This window comes from Entelurus aequoreus, linkage group LG11, assembly GCF_033978785.1.
Source record: "Entelurus aequoreus isolate RoL-2023_Sb linkage group LG11, RoL_Eaeq_v1.1, whole genome shotgun sequence".
NCBI lineage: Eukaryota > Metazoa > Chordata > Actinopteri > Syngnathiformes > Syngnathidae > Entelurus > Entelurus aequoreus.
The window spans coordinates 10,292,562-10,313,273 of NC_084741.1; the positions used below are offsets into that span (position 1 = coordinate 10,292,562).

Here is a 20,712-nt window from a genome sequence, read left to right on the forward strand (position 1 = left end):
AGCCAAGTATAACTGGTAAGAAAAACAATAATCTACCAGAACCAAAACAAACACACATCCCTCTAAGTTTTGAGCCGAAGTCTTTGGTTATACAGTTTATAAGGCGGAATTTATATGGAAAAAAATTGTCATAAACTCACTATTAGTCATAATTTTTTCAAGCAGCTCCACTTGTATTGAGTCAACTCTTGAGCAGTAGATCAAACTGTTCCTGCTTTTATTGACCCTTCATGCAGGGAGCCCTTCCAGGTTTTAATTATGGTTCAAGCCACAGCCGCTGTTTACAGCATCTTAAACAATCGATTGTTTAAAGACTTGCTCGTTGCCTGTGCCTGCTCCTGGAAATACAATGTATAACAGCGTAGAACCCCAGGTTGCCTGCTTTCGTACGATGAATGCAAGTGTGTTTTGATAAATGACTTGACCATGCTGGGTCAAACTGCATTATTTCAGGGGCGACGCACTGCTGGCCTGAATTGTCCATGTGCGTGTGGTGGCATCCACTTTTGATTGAGTTAGTCAAAGCTCTAAAAATGTTTTAGAAAAACACGTTTTTTGCACACATTTATGGCAAACATCTGCTTTTCTGTTTTAAGGTTTTTTTTCATGTCATTAGCTTCCAAGAAGTCTAACAGTGAAGTTTTATGTTCACACACATCTTGGTTTCAAGTTCCTATTAAGACCTAAAGACACAAACAAACAGGCTTTGTTTACTGTATTGTGTAAAACTCACATGATCACTTATTTATATGTTTTATTTATCATGATGGCATTTTAAAACTGCCCAATCCACAGCTGATAGAAAGCACACTAAAAAACTCTGGCATTTTAAGGACTAAATCCGATCGTTAAAGTGTGTGTCGTTGTTGCACAGCTCCCCGTCAAGCGATGAGAAACCTTCAGCTGAGAGAAGCGACAACCCAGAGCCTGGAGGCATCATGGGAGCTGGATGACCCTCGTGTGGAGAGCTACAGGGTGTCCTATGACAGCCTCGGGGGCCATGACAAAGAGGAGATGGTGAGTTTATGCTGTGTGTGCTCTTAAAAGATATAACATCTTCATAGAATAGTTGATTTTTTTTCATAGTATGTTGCCTGTTTCTGATTTTGCTTTTCAAATTGTTCTCCCTTATGATTGAATGTTTTTAAAGTGGAGTAGCTATAAAAAAAAATTAAAAAAAAAAAAAACTTACACATTACCTCTAACCATGAATTGTGTTTGTGACCCCATTACAGTCATTCATGTTATGCATTTATTATTACTATTAGACTCTCAGAGGGCCCCCACTCTAAATCTAACATCATACCACATACACTCTCTCAGTGCAGTGCACGCACTAATATATGAATTATGGACTTAAAGGCCTACTGAAATGAATTTTTTTTATTAAAACGGGGATAGCAGATCCATTCTATGTGTCATACTTGATCATTTCGCGATATTGCCATATTTTTGCTAAAAGGATTTAGTAGAGAACATCGACGATAAAGTTTTGGTCGCTGATAAAAAAGCCTTGCCTGTACCAGAAGTAGCGTGATGTCACAGGTTCAAGGGCTCCTCACATTTCCCCATTGTTTACACCAGCAGCGACGATTACCCTATTAATTTGAGCGAGGATGAAAGATTTGTGGATGAGGAACGTGAGAGTGAAGGACTAGAGTGCAGTGCAGGACGTATCTTTTTTCGCTCTGACCGTAACTTAGGTAAAAGGGTTCATTGGATACCACAATTTCTCCTTTTTCTGTTGTGGATCACAGATTTGTATTTTAAACCACCTTGGATACTATATCCTCTTGAAAATGAGAGTCCAGAACGCGAAATGGACATTCACAGTGACTTTTATCTCCACGACAATACATCGGTGAAGCTCTTTAGCTACGGAGCTAACGTGATAGCATCGGGCTTAAATGCAGATAGAAACAAAATAAATAACCCCCTGACTGGAAGAATAGACAGAAAATCAACAATACTATTAAACCATGGACATGTAACTACACAGTTAATGCTTTCCAGCCTGGCGAAGCTTAACAATGCTGTTGCTAACGACGCCATTGAAGCTAACTTAGCTACGGGACCTCACAGAGCTAACGTGATAGCATCGGGCTTAAATGCAGATAGAAACAAAAGAAATAAACCCCTGACTGGAAGGATAGATAGAAAATCAACAATACTATTAAACCATGGACCTGTAAATACACAGTTAATGCTTTCCAGCCTGGCGAAACTTAACAATGCTGTTGCTAATGACGCCATTGAAGCTAACTTAGCTACGGGACCTCGTCAGAGCTATGATAAAAACATTAGCGCTCCACCTACGCCAGCCCTCATCTGCCCAGCAACACCCGTGCTCACCTGCGTTCCAGCGATCGTCGGAGTGACGAAGGACTTCACCTGATCATAGATGCGGTCGGCGGCTAGCATCGGATAGCGCGTCTGCTATCCATCTCAAAGTCCTCCTGGTTGTGTTGCTGTAGTCCGCCGCTAATGCACCGATCCCACCTACAACTTTCTTCTTTGCAGTCTTCATTGTTCATTAAACAAATTGCAAAAGATTCACCAACACAGATGTCCAGAATACTGTGGAATTTTGCGATGGAATCAGAGCTTTTTGTATTGGATCCAATGGGGTCCGAATACTTCCGTTTCAACCATTGACGTCACGCGCATACGTCATCATACATAGACGTTTTCAACCGGAAGTTTCGCGGGAAATTTAAAATTGCACTTTATAAGTTAACCCGGCCGTATTGGCATGTGTTGCAATGTTAAGATTTCATCATTGATATATAAACTATCAGACTGTGTGGTCGGTAGTAGTGGGTTTCAGTAGGCCTTTAATTTGGTTGAAATTAAAATATTTTTAAATTATGTGACAAACCTTAATATTTTTGCATGCAGCCTGCAGCTTGTAATGTCTCCAAGCTTATATCAAGATATCTGACTCATATATGATTATCATGAGTGGATAATAATTACCATAATAATACATCATTATTATGAATATAGTTATTAGTACATCTACTGGGGGTTAAGCCTTCACTGTCTATAAAACCTTGTGACGCATCTGTTTTGAAATGTAATCAATGTTCCTTGAACGCACCACCGTTATGTGCCATGAGATGCAAAAGCGAAACTTAAACAGTGATGTCCCATGCTCGGTTTGCCACTACCAGGAGGAATGAACCATTATGTCCAAGGGTTGTATTACACATTCCTAATTTCATTTAAACAACCTTATTATTGAACTTTGACAGGAAAACATGATTTTATCTGAACTTGTATGACATTGTATTGTATTTTATAGAGTTTACAGATTTAAATGAAAGAAAAAACTTGCTTACGTCTTTAAAAAAAGCCCAGGTCACGATCATGAGACCCTACCCTAAACAACCTCTTAGATTGTTGATTGTATTAATGCCTCACCTGCCTACACCTCACCAGACATCATTGCTTAATTGAACATATAGCATAAATGTCAACCCAAAGTTATACATAAAAAAAACAACCTACATCTAAGATTTGTAATTTTTATTAGAATGATAGACTACTGTACCATTTCCTCTAGTTTCTTGTTGCCTTTTGGTTGTAATCCTTCGTGTAGGCGAACATCAAATCCTTTGTAATGTTTTGATGCAGGCTACGTTTGATTTTATTTCTCAAAAAGACACACTGCCGACTTTGAATGGCCCCCAGGCCGGACTTTGAACACCACTGCCCTAATCTAATATTGCATTCATAAATGGATGCTTTTCTCTACAATCAAAAAGGCACACTCCCTTCGTCATCCATTTATCATTTTTTAGACTGCTACATCTTGTGCAAGGTGACAAGGCTGCCTGGACTGAATGTCCATCAATCACACATTTTTAAGTATATTTCCAATGGATACATAAGTTTGATTTAAAAAAAAAAAATTGAGACTGAAGCCTTAGCCCGCCTATCAGCTCTAAGGGTGCTTTGACATCACAATTTGTTGTAATCAAACTCCTGTTCTTTTTTTTGGTAATTTAACTGCTTAAATTATTCCAAATCAACAGTCTTCTAAGTGGTCTCGATGCAGTTCAATCAATCAATCAATGTTTATTTATATAGCCCTAAATCACAAGTGTCTCAAAGGGCTGTACAAGCCACAACGACATCCTCGGTACAGAGCCCACATACGGGCAAGGAAAACTCACCCCAGTGGGACGTCAATGTGAATGACTATGAGAAACCTTGGAGAGGACCGCATATGTGGGTAACCCCCCCCCCCCCCCCTCTAGGGGAGACCGAAAGCAATGGATGTCGAGTGGGTCAGACATAATATTGTGAAAGTCCAACACATCAGCGAAAGTCCAGTCCATAGTGGGGCCAGCAGGAACGATCCCGAGCGGAGACGGGTTAGCAAGGTAGAGATGTCCCCATCTGATGGACAGGCTAGCGGTCCACCCCGGGTTGGGAGCAGAGTAGAAAAGAAAAGAAAAGAAACGGCAGATCAACTGGTCTAAAAAGGGAGTCTATTTAAAGGCTAGAGTATACAAATGAGTTTTAAGATGAGACTTAAATGCTTCTACTGAGGTAGCATCTCTAACTTTTACCGGGAGGGCATTCCATAGTATTGGAGCCCGAATAGAAAACGCTCTATAGCCCGCAGACTTTTTTTGGGCTCTGGGAATCACTAATAAGCCGGAGTTCTTTGAGTTCAGTTGTGATATGAAATACATTCTAACACAATTTGCTCCAGCTGACAAATAAACCCGTAGCATAATAATGACATAACTATGGTTTGTGGTTTACGTTTATTTCGAACATGCATACTGTTACAACATGATACATCACAATTTCCATTTGTTCTTTTTAACATGTTTGAAAAGGAGTTGGAAGAAGCAGGAATTTATTTAATCCTAACCCTTTTCCATTTATTAGCAATTGCTAACACTTTTATTCACTTCCTGTTTGTACACAATTTACTACACATATAGTCCTTCTATAATAATACTCCTAAAAAATAAATAAATACATAGTAGTGTAAATTGTATTTGACATTGTGAGATGAATAAGATTATCTCATTTTCAGTAAATTCAAAATGTATGTCATGATTCCTTTTCTTTGTAAACATTTTGAGTTGTTTTGTACATGCACATGTATTTAACTGGATCATATTAGTGCTTTGTTTGATTTCTTTACCTAATCCATTCCATAATTGAATTCCACATACTGATATACTGAAGGTTTTAAGTGTTGTACATGCATACGATTGTTTAGAATTAAATTGTTCTCTGAGGTGATATTTCTCTTCTTTTGTTGAGAAGAATTGTTGTACATTCTTAGGTAGCAGGTTATGGTTTTGTTTGCATAATTTTAGATGTTTGCAAATTCCCTATATTGTTGAATTTTAGTATCTTTGATTCAATAAATAAAGGGTTTGCATGTTCTCTATATAATGTTATGTAATTCTAACTGACCTCTTTTGTAACACAGTTAGGGAATGAAGTGCACTTTTTTAGTTATTTGCCCATATTTCTACACAATAACTCAGATATGGTAACACTAGCGAGCAGTAGAGAATATGAAGTGATTTTTATGGTCCAGAACATGTTTTGCTTTATCAATTATTGACGTGTTTCTTGCTACTTTATGTTGTATATTTTTATATGAGATTTCCAGTTCATTGTATCATCTATTATTACACCCAAACATTGGATTTCATTAACGCGTTCAATGTCTACTCCGCCTATTCAACTACAGCTATTAAACAGATTCAACCGATTACATACTTCAGTTTAGCATTTCAGTGAGCATCCCATGAGGTGTCTTAATTTCTTTTTACATGACTAAGTGTTTGTTTGTGTAAGTAACTCATTTATTCCTGAACCACTGCAAGTATTATTAAACTTTAAAGTTTGACACCATAAGTCGGATGGATTTAGAATTTCTCATTTCTCAAAACACCCAATGTAACTTTAGGGCATTCATTATAAGATGTGGTACTTATCTTTTGGGGACTTACGAGCACATGCGTGTCAAATCTGAGCAAAGACTGGTTGAAATACATGGCCACCATTAAACAAAATGTATTTGTAGGGGCACAGGCAGGACTTAGCAAATAATTGGTCATCATTTATTGACCATTTGTCTGATTCCAAAACAATTTTACATTGTGAAATCCATTATTTACATTAAGCTACATTTAAACCAGTGTGGGTGGCACTGGGAGCAGGTGGGTAAAGTGTCTTTCCCAAGGACACAAATAAGGCAGTGACGAGGATGGTAGAAGCGAGCATCGAACCTGGAATCCTCAAGTTGCCGGCAGGGCCGCTCTACCAACCAAGCCGCGTCGGCCCCCCCAAAAATGCGTCCACCACAAATGTAATTTACAGTTATATGAAATGTCACATGGTGTAAAAGTACGTTGTTAGCTTTTTGTGCAAGGTCTTACAAAAGTCTTATGAGAACAGGTTGGGCAGTTACATCGATTTTTACACAACAGACAACAAAGATGCATTTTCACAGACTCTGCTGAAGTGAACATCTACCTCAATCTGAAAACCGATTACACGTTTAGTTCCGCTCCACTTGGCTTGCCCAATCCCACCCATTGCTGACACACACATCCTTTCTTGCATCTCCTTTAACTCCCTCTCACATCCTCACCTCCCTGCCTATGTTGCCTCCCTCTTCTTCTCATCACCTTTTTTTTACTTTCATGTCTCTGACTTTTTTCTTTAATTTCCTGCCGTGGCCACAGAGCTGGAGAAGATGGAGAGGCCTCGCCAAGCCAGAGGACATTGCATTGTCTTTTCAGCAGCCATTTACCTCACTGGCTACAGAGAAGTATTAGAAACGATGGGAAAAGCTTAGGAAACAAGCAGAAGAGTAGAAGTCAAAAGCTTAAGCTTGCCCACCAGCGGACATGTAACACTTGTTTTTTTATGAAGATTTTAAGGTTGTGTTTACACTTGTAGTTTTCCTCTCTGGCTTGTGTTTTCCCTATGTGTTGTGCTGAGTGGTTAGAGTGTCCGCCCTGAGATCGGTAGGTTGGAGTTCATATCCCAGCCGAGTCATACCAAAGACTATAAAAATGGGACCCATTACCTCCCTGCTTGGCACTCAGCATCAAGGGTTGGAATTGGGGGTTAAATCACCAAAATGATTCCCGGGCGCGGCGCCGCTGCTGCCCACTGCTCCCCAAGGGGATGGGTCAAATGCAGAGGACAAATTTCACCACACCTAGTGTGTGTGTGACAATCATTGGTACTTTAACTTTAACTTAACATTCAGATGCTGCTCTGTGTAGTGCACTGTGACTCACTTCTTTGTTCGCTTGTTCCATGCACAGGGTTGGGATAACAGTGCGTACTTTTGGTTACACTGTTAGAAAAATTCCTATTTTTATCGTTAATTTACTCTAAATTTCTACTGTAATTTTTCTATTTTTTTTAAATAGTTTATAAAACTGTAGAATTGAAGACATTATCTGTAAATAAACAATCCGCCTGTTATTTTAAGTAATATGCCAGTAATGACAAACTATGTATATTTCTATTTTTTTTTACAGAAAAATACCAAATTAATTATACATAGCATTTTCTGTTTTCTTAAATTACTTTCAAATTCATGTAAAATTACAGTAACTATCTTTCATTAAATATGTAGCTTGTTATATAAAAGTCTATGTCCATACTAACAATCTAACACAGGGGTGTCAAACTCAAATACAGAGTGGGCCAAAATTTAAAACTGAACAAAGCCGCGGGCCAAGGTTGAACAACTTAACCTTTAACGCACTCTACGAGCTATCGTCACGTCCGCTTTTCATCCATTCTAACATCATTCAGACCCAGTCACAAGATATGTGCGGCTTCTATACGCACACACAAGCGAATGCAATGCATACTTAATCAACAGCGATACAGGTTACACTGAGGGTGCCAGTATAAAAAACTTTAACACTGTTAGAAATATACGCCACACTGTGAATCCACACCAAACAAGAATGACAAACACATTTCGGGAGAACATCCGTACCGTAACAAGACATAAACACAACAGAACAAATACCCAGAATCCTTTGCAGCACTAACTCTTCCGGGACGCTACAAAATACACCCCCGATACCATCAAACCTCCCCCCCACACACACACACCTTGTAGCGCCCCGGAAGAGTTAGTGCTGCAAAGGGTTCTGGTTTGGTGTGAATTCACAGTGTGGCGTATATTTCTAACAGTGTTAAAGTTTTTTATTCGGCTACCCTCAGTGTAACCTGTATCGCTGTTGATGAAGTATGCGTTGCATTCTAATGTGTGTGCATGCAGGAGCCGCACATGTTATGTGACTGGGCCAGCACTCGTTGGGCTGGCTGGCTGGCGTTTGGAAGACACCCGGAAGGATCGGCGGGCCAGCTTTAGTGTTAATTTGATATCGCCTCAAGGGCCAAGTGAAATTACACGGCAGGCCAAATATGGCTCGCGGGCCAGAGTTTGACACCCATGCTGTAGAAAAAGGTATTTTTCTGCAGAACTGTTTGCATCGTCACTTTATTAAAGGTGGTTGATCTTAACAATTCAGAAAAAATCTGTAAAATAATGGTATTTTTCCGTGGAACTGCAAGCATTGTCACTTCATTAAAGGTGTTTGATCGTAATAATTTGGAAAAACTCTGTAGAATAAAGGTATTTTTGTGCAAAACTGTTTGCATCGTCACTTTATTAAAGGTGGTTGATCTTAATAATTTAGTAAACATCTGTAAAATTACGATATTTTTCCGCAAAACGTTTCATGAAAATTTCTGTAAATATAATGTTTTTGATCATTATTTGGTTTACAATGTTTTACTTTAATTTTATGGTTTTCGTTTGGCAGCCGTAGCTGCCAGTAGATGACCGTTTTTTTACAGATTTTTTTTTTACAGTGTAGACACACGGGAGTATCAGAACAGGCAACACAGTGGTTAGCATGTTGAAGCTGGAATCTCCGTTTTGGTGGTTTCACTACCTTTTTCTCCTTGGAAACTCTAAATAGCCCATAGGTGTGAAGGTCAGTGTGAATAATTGTGTTTGTCCAAATATGCCCTGCAAATGAGAAATAGTTCGGCAGCTAGTCTAGGTTGTACCTTGCCTCTCGCCACAAAAGTCAGCGGGGATAAGCTCCAGCTCACCCGTGACTCTATGAGGACAAGTGGTAATAAAAATGGATGGATCTAGTATTAAAACACTCACTTGAGAGTTTGCTCTAGAACAGTGTTTCTTAACCTAGTTAGAGGTACCGAACCCCACCAGTTTCATATGCGCATTCACCGAACCCTTCTTTAGTGAAAAATAAAATGTTTTTTTTTTTTTTTTCAAATTCAAGACAAAGTTATATGTTTTTTGGTAACACTTTAGTATGGGGAACATATTCTAAGTAACAACGACTTAATTTAGAGTTATTTGGTTAAGGTTAGGGTTAGAGGGTTAGGGCCAGGGTTAGAGGGTTAGGGTTATAATAAGGCCATGCCGAATAAGGCATTAATAAGTACTTAATAATGACTAGTTAAGAGCCAATATGTTACTAATTTGCATGTTAATAAGCAACTAATTAATGGTGAATATGTTCCCCATACTAAAGTGTTACCATGTTTTTTTACTGGTGCATAAAATGAAGCGTTATTTACACGATGAGTCGGGTGTGTCTTGACCTCCGCCGAACCCCTGAGCCGGACTCACCGAACCCCTAGGGTTTGATCGAACCCAGGTTAAGAACCACTGCTCTAGAACCAAACCAAACATGATGTGTGACCACAACCTTAGGGACAGAGGGCAAGCGTGACAAACCTGTCATAGTTTAGTGGTTCACATAGCTGACTATTACTTAGTGCCCCTTTAAATCAATCAATAACACTTTTTTATGACATTTTCATACACAGGAAAGTGGAAACACAAAGTGCTTTACACCAAAAAATTTAAAATTAAGAGAAAGAAACGCACACACACTCACACTCACACACAGCACTACTGACAGTAACAAAACACCGCATGGCACCGAGGATTGAGGAAACCCCACCTTTGAGGCATCCAGACTGGAGAATAACTAAAATTAACTCAATCTACAAAATTGTATAAAGTTATTTCAAAATTTATGTGAAAATGAAATATACATACCGTATTTTTTGGACCATAGGGCGCACCGGATTATGAGACACAATGCTGATGAACAAGTCTATTCAGGTCTATTTTCATACAAAAGCCGCATGGGATTATAAAACGCATTAAAGGGGTCATATTATGGATTTATCTTTCTACATTTAAAACACTTCCTTGTGGTCTACATAACATGTAATGGTGGTAATTTAGTCAAAATGTTGCATAGATTGTGTTTTACAGACCATCTTCAAGACGCTTTCTGACTGTCTCTTCAGGATGAGCCGTTTTGTGGGTGGGTTTATTGACATTGCTCCACTTCGAAAGCGTCTTCTCCCGTCATCTTTGGTGTACTGGTTGTTTTTAGCGCATTCATAGCAAGTCCACTGAAAGATATAAGTTGCAACTGCATACTACTTTACAAACCCCAAAACCAGTGAAGTTGACACGTTGTGTAATGATTTGCAAATCCTTTTCAACTTGTATTCAATAGAATGGACTGCGAAGACAAGATGTTTAATGTTAGAACTGAGAAACTTAAATTGTTTTTGCAAATAATCATTAGCTTAGAATTTAATGGCAGCAACACATTGCAAAGAAGTTGGCAAAGGTGCATTTTTACCACTGTGTTACATGGCCTTTCCTTTTAACAACACTCAGTAAACGTTTGGGAACTGAGGAGACCAATTTTTGAAGCTTTTCAGGTGGAAATATTTTCCATTCTTAATTAATGTACAGCTTAAGTTGTTCAACTGTCTGGGGTCTCCGTTGCCGTATTTTACGTTTCATAATGCGCCACACATTTTCAATGGGAGACAAGTCTGGACTACAGGCAGGCCAGTCTATTACCCGCACTCTTTTGCTACGAAGCCACGCTGTTGTAACACGTGCAGAATGTGGCTTGGCATTGTCTTGCTGAAATAAGCAGGGGCGTCCATGAAAAAGACGTTGCTTGGATGGCAACATATGTTGCTCCAAAACCTGTATGTACTTTTCAGCATTAATGGTGCCTTCACAGATGTGTAAGTTACCCATGCCTTGGGCACTAATACACCCCCAGACCATCACAAAGGCTGGCTTTTCAACTTTGCGCTTAGAACATTCGAACGGTTCTATTCCTCTTTAGTCCGGAGGACACGACGTCCACAGTTTTCAGAAACAATTTGAAATGTGGACTCTTCAGACCACAGAACACTTTTCCACTTTGCATCAGTCCATCTTAGATAAGCTTGTGCCAAGTGAAGCCGGCAACGTTTCTGGGTGTTGTTGATACAGTAAATGGCTTTCGCTTTGCATGGTAGAGTTTTAACTTGCACTTACAGATGTAGCGACAAACTGTAGTTACTGACATTGGTTTTCTGAAGTGTTCTTGAGCCCATGTGGTGATATCCTTTACACACTGATGTCGGTTTTTGATGCAGTACCACCTGAGGGATTGAAGGTCACAGGCATTCAATGTTGGTTTTCGGCTTTGCCGCTTACGTGCAGTGATTTCACCAGATTTTCTGAATCTTTTGATGATATTACGGACCGTAGATTGTGAAATCCCTAAATTTCTTGCAATAGCTCGTTGAGAAAGATTGTTCTTAAACTGTTGGAAAATTTGCTCACGCATTTGTTGACAAAGTGGTGACCCTCGCCCCATCCTTGTTTGTGAATCACTGAGTATTTCATGGAAGCTGTGGGATGTTCCAAATAAGTGTTTGATGAGCATTCCTCAATTTTCTCAGTCTTTTTTGAAACATGTTGCAGGCATCAAATTCCAAATGAGCTAATATTTGCAAAAAAGAACGTTTACCAGTTCGAACGTTAAGTATCTTGTCTTTGCAGTCTATTCAATTGAATATAAGTTGAAAAGGATTTGCAAATCATTGTATTCTGTTTTTATTTCCGATTTACACAACGTGCCAACTTCCCTGGTTTTGGGTTTTGTATATTATAAATGCCAACAGCGGAGGATGAATGCCCCACAACAAGAAGGATCTTATTGAGTACGGCGCAGACTACAATTTTCAGGATTTATGCAGATCCGAAATACACAACACTAGGTACCAATAGGTAAGAAAATTTGGTTTTGAAAAAATATTTCAAAACAAAATGCCAGATAATGTCTCCAAATTGGTGCCATTTTGGGGTCCTTATACACAAACCATAATAATCCCCGTATGTTGAAACACAGTACGTCGGACTACAATAGCCATAATTGCGGTGCAGCTTCGTAGCTTACCAAAGTCACAATAAAACATTTTGACAGATTTTTGAGCGTCATGTGTAATGTTCTATATTCTCAATGAAACATCACAGTTTTGGTTTTGCTTGCTTACCGGTACTTGCTAGCGTCATTTACTGAATAGGCGTCAGTCAACCTGCAGTCCAGAATATATCTCTTATGTGTGACTGCCATCTACTGGTCACACTTATTACACCATGTACTAAATAAAATTGCTTTGAAGTCGGTTAGCACAACCAGAATTAATACACACATTAGGGGCACTGTTGATTTCCGAGAAAATTAAAGGATATTAAGTGTGCCTTATAGTCCGAAAAATACAATAATACATTAATAAATTAATAAAAACATAACATTTAGAGAATAATAAAAGCACTGTTAGAAATAAATACAATGTAAGATAACAGAATATAAATATAAATAAAAAAACCTAAGAATGGTTGAACATGATCGGTAAAAAAACATATTTCCAAGTGTCCTGCTTTTGACTGCTGAAATGTTTAGTTGTAATAGGCTCAGCCTTTGAACAGGATAAATAGGCTGTACAAACGATGGATGGATGGACGGTGGGCTGGTCCTACCTAAAAAGTCTTCATTTCAAAATGTATTAGCTGAGCATGATAGCAAAGTGAGAATTTATTTTCTGCCGTAACTGTCCTACTTTGTAAAAGGGACAGATGCTTATTTAAAGTACTTCAGAAGATCCGACTTCATTTGCATTGCAGATGAAAGACATTTACATTTGATGTGCAGGACACGGTTCTTTAAAAATGACTGAGCATAATTGACCTGTAGCTCCATGACATGGCTGATCAAATTTATTGTGCTGATGCAGACCATGTAAAATAATTAAAATCAGTAGAGCAAGCATCCTTAAAGTCAACCTTGAGAGGACATTTTCAAATTAGGAGTTGTTTACGTCCTGCTATTATAAAAATAACCATTTGTTTTCACGCCTATTCAAATGTCCAGACAGAGCAAACTTTAACAGCAATTATTGAGAACTTGACTTTTAATAGCTCTGCCTCAGTCTTGGCCCCATCTGACTTTATTGACTGAGCTGAAGTGAGCGGAATTGCTGAACAGTTGTATTTCAAATCCTTTAAGTTACACACAGCGTTCTGCAGGCTGTCACCAAACTAAGCCCGCTCTTTTCTTTTATTATTTGATGCATCTCCCTTCTCTACGGTTGGGTACAACTCTTTTTACTGCACACCTGTCTAAAAGTTAGAGTTGAAAATGGATCTTGACAACTCTCTACCCCGTTTATGTCTGTGCATTTAGGTGCTGGTTCCTGGTGGTCAGAAAAGATTGTTGCTGGAATCTTTACTTCCTGACACTCAGTACAAAGTCAAAGTCACGCCAGTGTACACCAATGGAGAAAATGGCATCAGCGTGTCAACACAGGGGACCACATGTAAGCCTTCACACACACACACACACACACACACACACACACACACACACACACACACACACACACACACACACACACACACACACACACACGCACACACACTCGTAATTACAGACCAACTGTCAGTTTTTTATTTCCCAAGAAGTTTCCAGTGAAGGATAACAAATCCACCAAGAGACAAAAGCATTGAATGAATTGGACAATTAATTTTACATTCAGTGACAATAGTGACAATGCAAATATCTGCTGCCTTCCGAATTGTCTTAAAAAAGGCTCTTCATAATTACTGCAGTTCCTTTCATTAAGGCGGCTTAGCTGCTTCTTGATTTTCCCATGAGAACTGTGATTGCCTCCTCTTCAAACACGGAATACGAATGGCGGGAAAATATGTTGTCTTCTGAAATGAGGGGCGCCATTACAAGCCTCATTGCAAATAAAAACCTGCAAGCAGCGTAGTCATAAATCAGACCTTAGACACATGTGCATGTACGACGCAGCCAGATGATCTATTTTGTGCAGCGATTAAATTGTCTTCTCACATAAATTATTCGGAAAGAAAAACTTTTCACCAATCCTAGCATCTCATAAAAAACTTTTTCATAATAAATAAGTAAATAAATAAAGATATACATTTCCATAAATACAAAACAGCTAAGCCTTGTTTTTATAGTGCGGTCTCAAAATGAAAAAAATAAATTACTAATCATGGTAAGCCTGCGTTGTGAACTTCGTTGCCTTTTAAACATTAAAAATACAACAGGATGCATGCAATATTCTTTATGCTAAATTAATGTCAACTGCAAAGGCTTTCAGGAGGATGAATATACAATATATATATATATATATATATATATATATATATATATATATATATATATATATATATATATATATATATATATATATATATATATATATATACATACATATATATATATATATATATATATATATACGTATGTATATACAGTATATATATATATACGTATATATATACAGTATATATATATACGTATGTATATACAGTATATATATATATATATATATATATATATATATATATATATATATATATATATATATATATATATATATATATATATATATATATGTATATACAGTATATATATATATATATATATATATATATATATATATATATATATATATATATATATATATATATATATATATATATATATATATATATATGTATATATATATATATATATATTAGGGCTGTGAATCTTTGGGTGTCCCACGATTCGATTCAATATCGATTCTTGGGGTCACGATTCGATTCAAAATCTTTTTTTTTTTCAATTCAACAAGATTCTCGATTCAAAAATGATTTTTCCCCGATTCAAAAGGAATCCTCTATTCATTCAATACATAGGATTTCATTTAATATACATATATATATATATATATATATATATATATATATACGTATGTATATACAGTATATATATATATACGTATATATATACAGTATATATATATACGTATGTATATACAGTATATATATATATATATATATATATATATATATATATATATATATATATATATATATATATATATATATATATATATATATATATATATATATATTAGGGCTGTGAATCTTTGGGTGTCCCACGATTCGATTCAATATCGATTCTTGGGGTCACGATTCGATTCAAAATCTTTTTTTTTTTCAATTCAACAAGATTCTCGATTCAAAAATGATTTTTCCCCGATTCAAAAGGAATCCTCTATTCATTCAATACATATGATTTCAGCAGGATCTACCCCAGTCTGCTGACATGCAAGCAGAATAGTAGATTTTTGTAAAAAGCTTTTATAATTGTAAAGGACAATGTTTTATCAACTGATTGCAATAATGTAAATTTGTTTTAACTATTAAATGAACCAAAAATATGACTTATTTTATCTTTGTGAAAATATTGGACACAGTGTGTTGTCAAGCTTATGAGATGCGATGCAAGTGTAAGCCACTGTGACACTATTGTTCATTTTCTATTTTTTTTTATAAATGTCTAATGATAATGTCAATGAGGGATGTTTAATCACTGCTATGTTGAAATTGTTACTAATATTAATACTGTTGTTGATCATTTTCATTTTTGTTTCACTACTTTTGGTTTGTTCTGTGTCGTGTTTGTGTCTCCTCTCAATTGCTCTGTTTATTGCAGTTCTGAGTGTTGCTGGGTCGGGTTTTGTTTTGGAATTGGATTGCATTGTTATGGTATTGCTGTGTATTGTTTTGTTGGATTGATTAATTTAAAAAATAAAATAAAGATTAATGCAAAATAAATACAAAACAAATAAAGCGATTTTTAAAAAATTACAATCGATTCTGAATCGCACAACGTGAGAATCGCGATTCGAATTCGAAAATAGTTTTTCCCACACCCCTACTATGCACTGTCTAAAAAACAAATGGCCCTTTATTTTGTTCCTGTTGAAATCACTAGTGTTACTACTTTTACTAAAAGTGGTATTGCATTTTGAGAATTTTTTCTAGCTTGCTTTTTTTTGTGTTTTTTTTTTCTTTTTTGTCCAGTGCCTCTCTTGTCTCCTGAAAACCTCCGTGCATCAGAGGAGTGGTACAACCGCTTAAGGGTCACCTGGGATCCACCACTAGCTCCTGCCGTGGGTTACAAGATCCTCTACCAGCCAGTCTATGGTAGGAACACACACACACACAATGACACACACAGGGAGGAATTGTATGTGTGCAAGTGTATGTCATATAACGCACATGCACACTGCACATACATGTTGTAACTAAGGAATGTAACAGTGTGTTTTATTCTATTCCTCCTGAGAATGAGTCTGAAATTAGACTTATTGCAGTGAAGTTTTTTCAAAAGCTGAATTCACTGCAAACTTAATTCACTCGTGTCTGTTTAGTTTCAATGTGCGCTTGCTGTCATTTTAATACAATTACAGTTTTTGTGAGGACAACAGTCCACACTAATGTCAATTCTGGACCTGAGGGGAACACAAGTAACTTTCTTTCGGCTCAGGACTTAAAAACTGCGTGCGTGCGTTATCATACTGTGATCTGCTAGCTGTCTATATAGGTATCGCGTACACACATTTTTTATTGTTAGGTCAATGCTCTTGTCCTTTTTCATAGATCATTTAAAGAGGTTTGGAAGTGTTTGTCCTTGCCTCTGTGTCATTACCTGATGCTGGATGTCATTAGAAGTATTCCAGTCATTTATTTTGCTGCCATTTCCAAAGGACACAGTGTACCAAACATTTAATGGCCCCATCTTTGGGTCAAATTAGAGTGAAACTGCCTTGTAGGTAAGGATGTCTAGAAATCTTAAAGCGGGGGAATTTGTTTTATTATTTTGGGGCTTTAAAAACACGACTTGACTTATAAGACTACTTTCTACATTGGAGCCATACCTTTTCCCCAAAGATTTAGTTTTCTAAAGAACATTTGTTTTTTTCGTAGTTTTTGGCCTTTTATTATAGGCTTTTATCAATCAATCAATCAATCAAAGTTTATTTATATAGCCCTAAATCACCAGTGTCTCAAAGGGCTGCACAAGCCACAACGACATCCTCAGCTCAGATCCCACATAAGGGCAAGAAAAAACTCAACCCAATGGGATACAATGAAAAACCTTAGAGGGGACCGCAGAGGTGGAGACCCCCCTGGGTGCAATGGACGTCGAGTGGATCTAGTTAATAGTGTGAGAGTCCAGTCCATAGCGGGGCCAGCAAGAGCTCATCTTGAGTGGAGACAAGTCCGCAGCGCAGCGACGTCCCCAACTGGTGCACAGATGAGTGGTCCACCCTGGGTGCCGACTTTGAACAGCTAGCGCTTCATCTGTGATCACCTAATAACCTCTCCACGCAGAAGAGGGTGGCAGAGCAGAAAAGATACGGCAGATCAGCTGGTCTAAAAGGGGGGTCTATTTAAAGGCTAGTGCAGGGGTGTCCAAACTTTTTCCAATGAGGGCCAAACACGGAAAAATTAAATCATGCGGGGGCCATTTTGATATTTTTCATTTTCAAACCATAACAAAATATATGGATTTTTTTTTTTTTTACCTTTAGGGCTCCCGGGGACCATAAAGGGTCTAAATCATTAAAATGTTAAAAACAAGTCAAATTATTATTTATTTATTTTAATTTAACGCTTACAGTAAATCTCTACAGTACCGGTATATCAACTTCAGGTTGGTATAAAGTTAAAAAAAAACAAAAAGGTTTTATGCCTTTTCTGTCAAAGACAACTTAGTTTTTTATAATAAAACTGAAATATGCAGTATTTCCCCCACTGCCCAAAACATTCAGAAAGCAATGTTTGATGTGAAGTAATTAGAGCCTTAAAAAGATCAATAATGCAGGACACCATTGATTTTAATTCATTATTATTTTTGAGTAATCACAGTGAAAAGATTAATAAAATGTCATTAAATATAGTTGGGATCCAAAAGGTGCCCCATTCATAAAGTGATACATTTTTATGTTATTTTTTTTTACTTACAACACTTAAGTTACGAGATCAACTTCAGATATATCTGTCGATTTTACGTTTGAACTATTATTTTGTTTGTTTTATGCTCTTTTGTCAAAGAACATGTTGATGTTTTTGTATGGCAACCACACAATATTTTGTGCAATATTTTCCACATAAAACATTTTAAAGTGAAATATTTGAAATAATTGGAGCCTTGAATAGGTCAATAATTCATTATAACATTGATTATTAATTATTTTTTTTGAGCAATGGCAAAAAATGAAAAATAAAGATAGACAAAAGAAAAAAAACAGCCTGCATGGCAGCTTTGTGTCAACATTGCAACTTTTTCTAGTTAGATTTCACCTCATTCCATTTTTTTTAATGTTTTTTTTATTTTTGCAATAGCATTTCCAGAATGTGTGGCGGGCCGGTAAACAATTAGCTGCGGGCCGCCAATGGCCCCCGGGCCGCACTTTGGACACCCCTGGGCTAGTGTATACAAATGAGTTTTAAGATGAGTTATTTTTGCCCTAAACAAGATTTTCTTTGTGTCCCCATTTTGGTCTTTAATATTACTTGTATAACACGCAATAGGGGCTATGGTATGGCGTCACATTAGTACCAAAAATCCAAGCGCGTAAAAACTGTTATCGCGCGCTGATTCTCCACTTCGTGCGCGCGCACGCAAGAAGGCGCCGCGCGCGCGCACAAAGGCACCACGCGCCCGCAAAAGGGTGTCGCGCGCGCGCACGAAGTGGAGAATCAGCGCGCGATAACAGTTTTTACGCGCTTGGATTTTTGGTACTAATGTGACGCCATACTATGGCTAACTGCAGCCTACTAAATATTGTAATAACAATCGCGCTTGGAATTTTTCGTCTTGTAAAGTGACTATGTGGATGGTATTACATGTCTGGAGGGCTTTCTTAATGCTAAAAACATATCTAGAAAGTTGTAAACATTTTTGTTATGCTCTATTCCAGCTATAAAACAATATCCAATTTATAATGAATCATTTCTACTTTGCGGAAGTTCATTTAGGCCCGGAACCAATTAACAGCTACAGACAAGGGTTTACTGTTTTACTCTTGGCGACCAGAATTGTTTCAGTAGTTTATTTGAAAAGATTTTAAAAAAAGGTTGATTGGTTCAAGGAGAAATAAGTGTTTGATATGTCTTACTGTCATGAAACCAATTCAAAACTGCAATGCTGCTTTAGCATTAATTAAAAAAGTAAACAAAACACAATATATGGGCAAAAGCCATGAAAAAATAATGTTTTTAAATAGTATTTGGGCAAAGGTTCGGCTAGAATATAATCTTAAATAGTATGGTCGTTTTAAAATACAGCCCTAAATATGTCAAGATGGCGGCGTTCGAAGTGATGCTGAATTACAGTAGAAATGATCTCTATGGGCATTTGAACTGATGCGGCCGCAATGCTGCTAAACCGAACTGAAACTATTACAAATTTACATGCTGACTCACTGCTGAATAAAAGTTTAGCAGAGAGAAAGTAAAATGGTATCCATGAGGCAGTTCAATGCATCAAAGTAGAACAAGCAAACACCTACAGAGCATGACAACTTTGATGATCAGCCTCTTAAGTGTCCGCTCGCCAAAATCATGTCATGTTTAAGCCATGGGCAGGCCCTGGAGCCACATCTACAAATAAGTATTCAAGTCACACGTCAATGTCATGCATTGATGCCCACTGCTATGACTCTGTGTGCGCCTTTACATGCATGTTTTTCTCTCTCAGTAACAGGACCGGTCTTGGACACTACTGTGGGCGAGCATATAAACTCGGTTCTCCTCCCGAACCTTCTGAGTGGAACAGAGTACAGCATTCATGTGGCTGCGTCCTATCCTGCAGGACAAAGTGAACCACTGCTTGTGAACGCCAAGACATGTAAGCACCGAGCACGCTCTCAATTCTATTTAACCATGCGCGGGGCATCGAGCTAATCAGATCACGTTAAAATATTTTTCTTAGCCTCACAATATAGAAAATGAAATGAAATGGAAATGGAAGAATCCATCGTGCGGTTGGTTTGATGGGGCAGGAGGTTAATGATGACAGTGCGGTTAAAATGAGATCTCAAATTGAATTTCTAAGCTTTAATGGGACATTGCTGTCAGGTTAAGTCTTCTTTCCAGTTTTGTGGGTAGGACAGTGTGATTGAGATGGTGAGGACTGAGAGGAAGCAATAACAAGGAAGCTGGTTTGAGTAAAGGGAGTATAGTACGACATGCAAATGAACTGCTCTGATTTCCATCGAGACCATAGCAAAAGACAGACATAACAGTATTGATATTTCCCAGGCAGACAGAGAACAATCCTTTTACATATGGATTTGGTTTCAGTGAGTGTTCGCGACCAAATTGGGTTTTACACATCATCCATGTGATACAAGATTTAAAGGGAGTAGAGTTGTATTTTGGGCTGAACAATTGGTTTTCTGTCATACCTC

The 20,712-nt window shown here is 37.6% G+C and overlaps 1 protein-coding gene across 1 annotated transcript in view; it reads left to right on the forward strand.

Annotated features, from left to right (window-relative positions):
- Nucleotides 1-20,712, forward strand: part of LOC133660511 (collagen alpha-1(XIV) chain-like) — a 243,948-nt gene that overhangs the window by 54,915 nt on the left and 168,321 nt on the right. The window contains exons 16-19 of the mRNA XM_062064049.1: nt 875-1,017; nt 13,614-13,746; nt 16,316-16,438; nt 20,001-20,150. Of these exons, the coding sequence (XP_061920033.1) occupies nt 875-1,017; nt 13,614-13,746; nt 16,316-16,438; nt 20,001-20,150 (549 nt within the window). The remainder of the gene's footprint in view (nt 1-874; nt 1,018-13,613; nt 13,747-16,315; nt 16,439-20,000; nt 20,151-20,712) is intronic.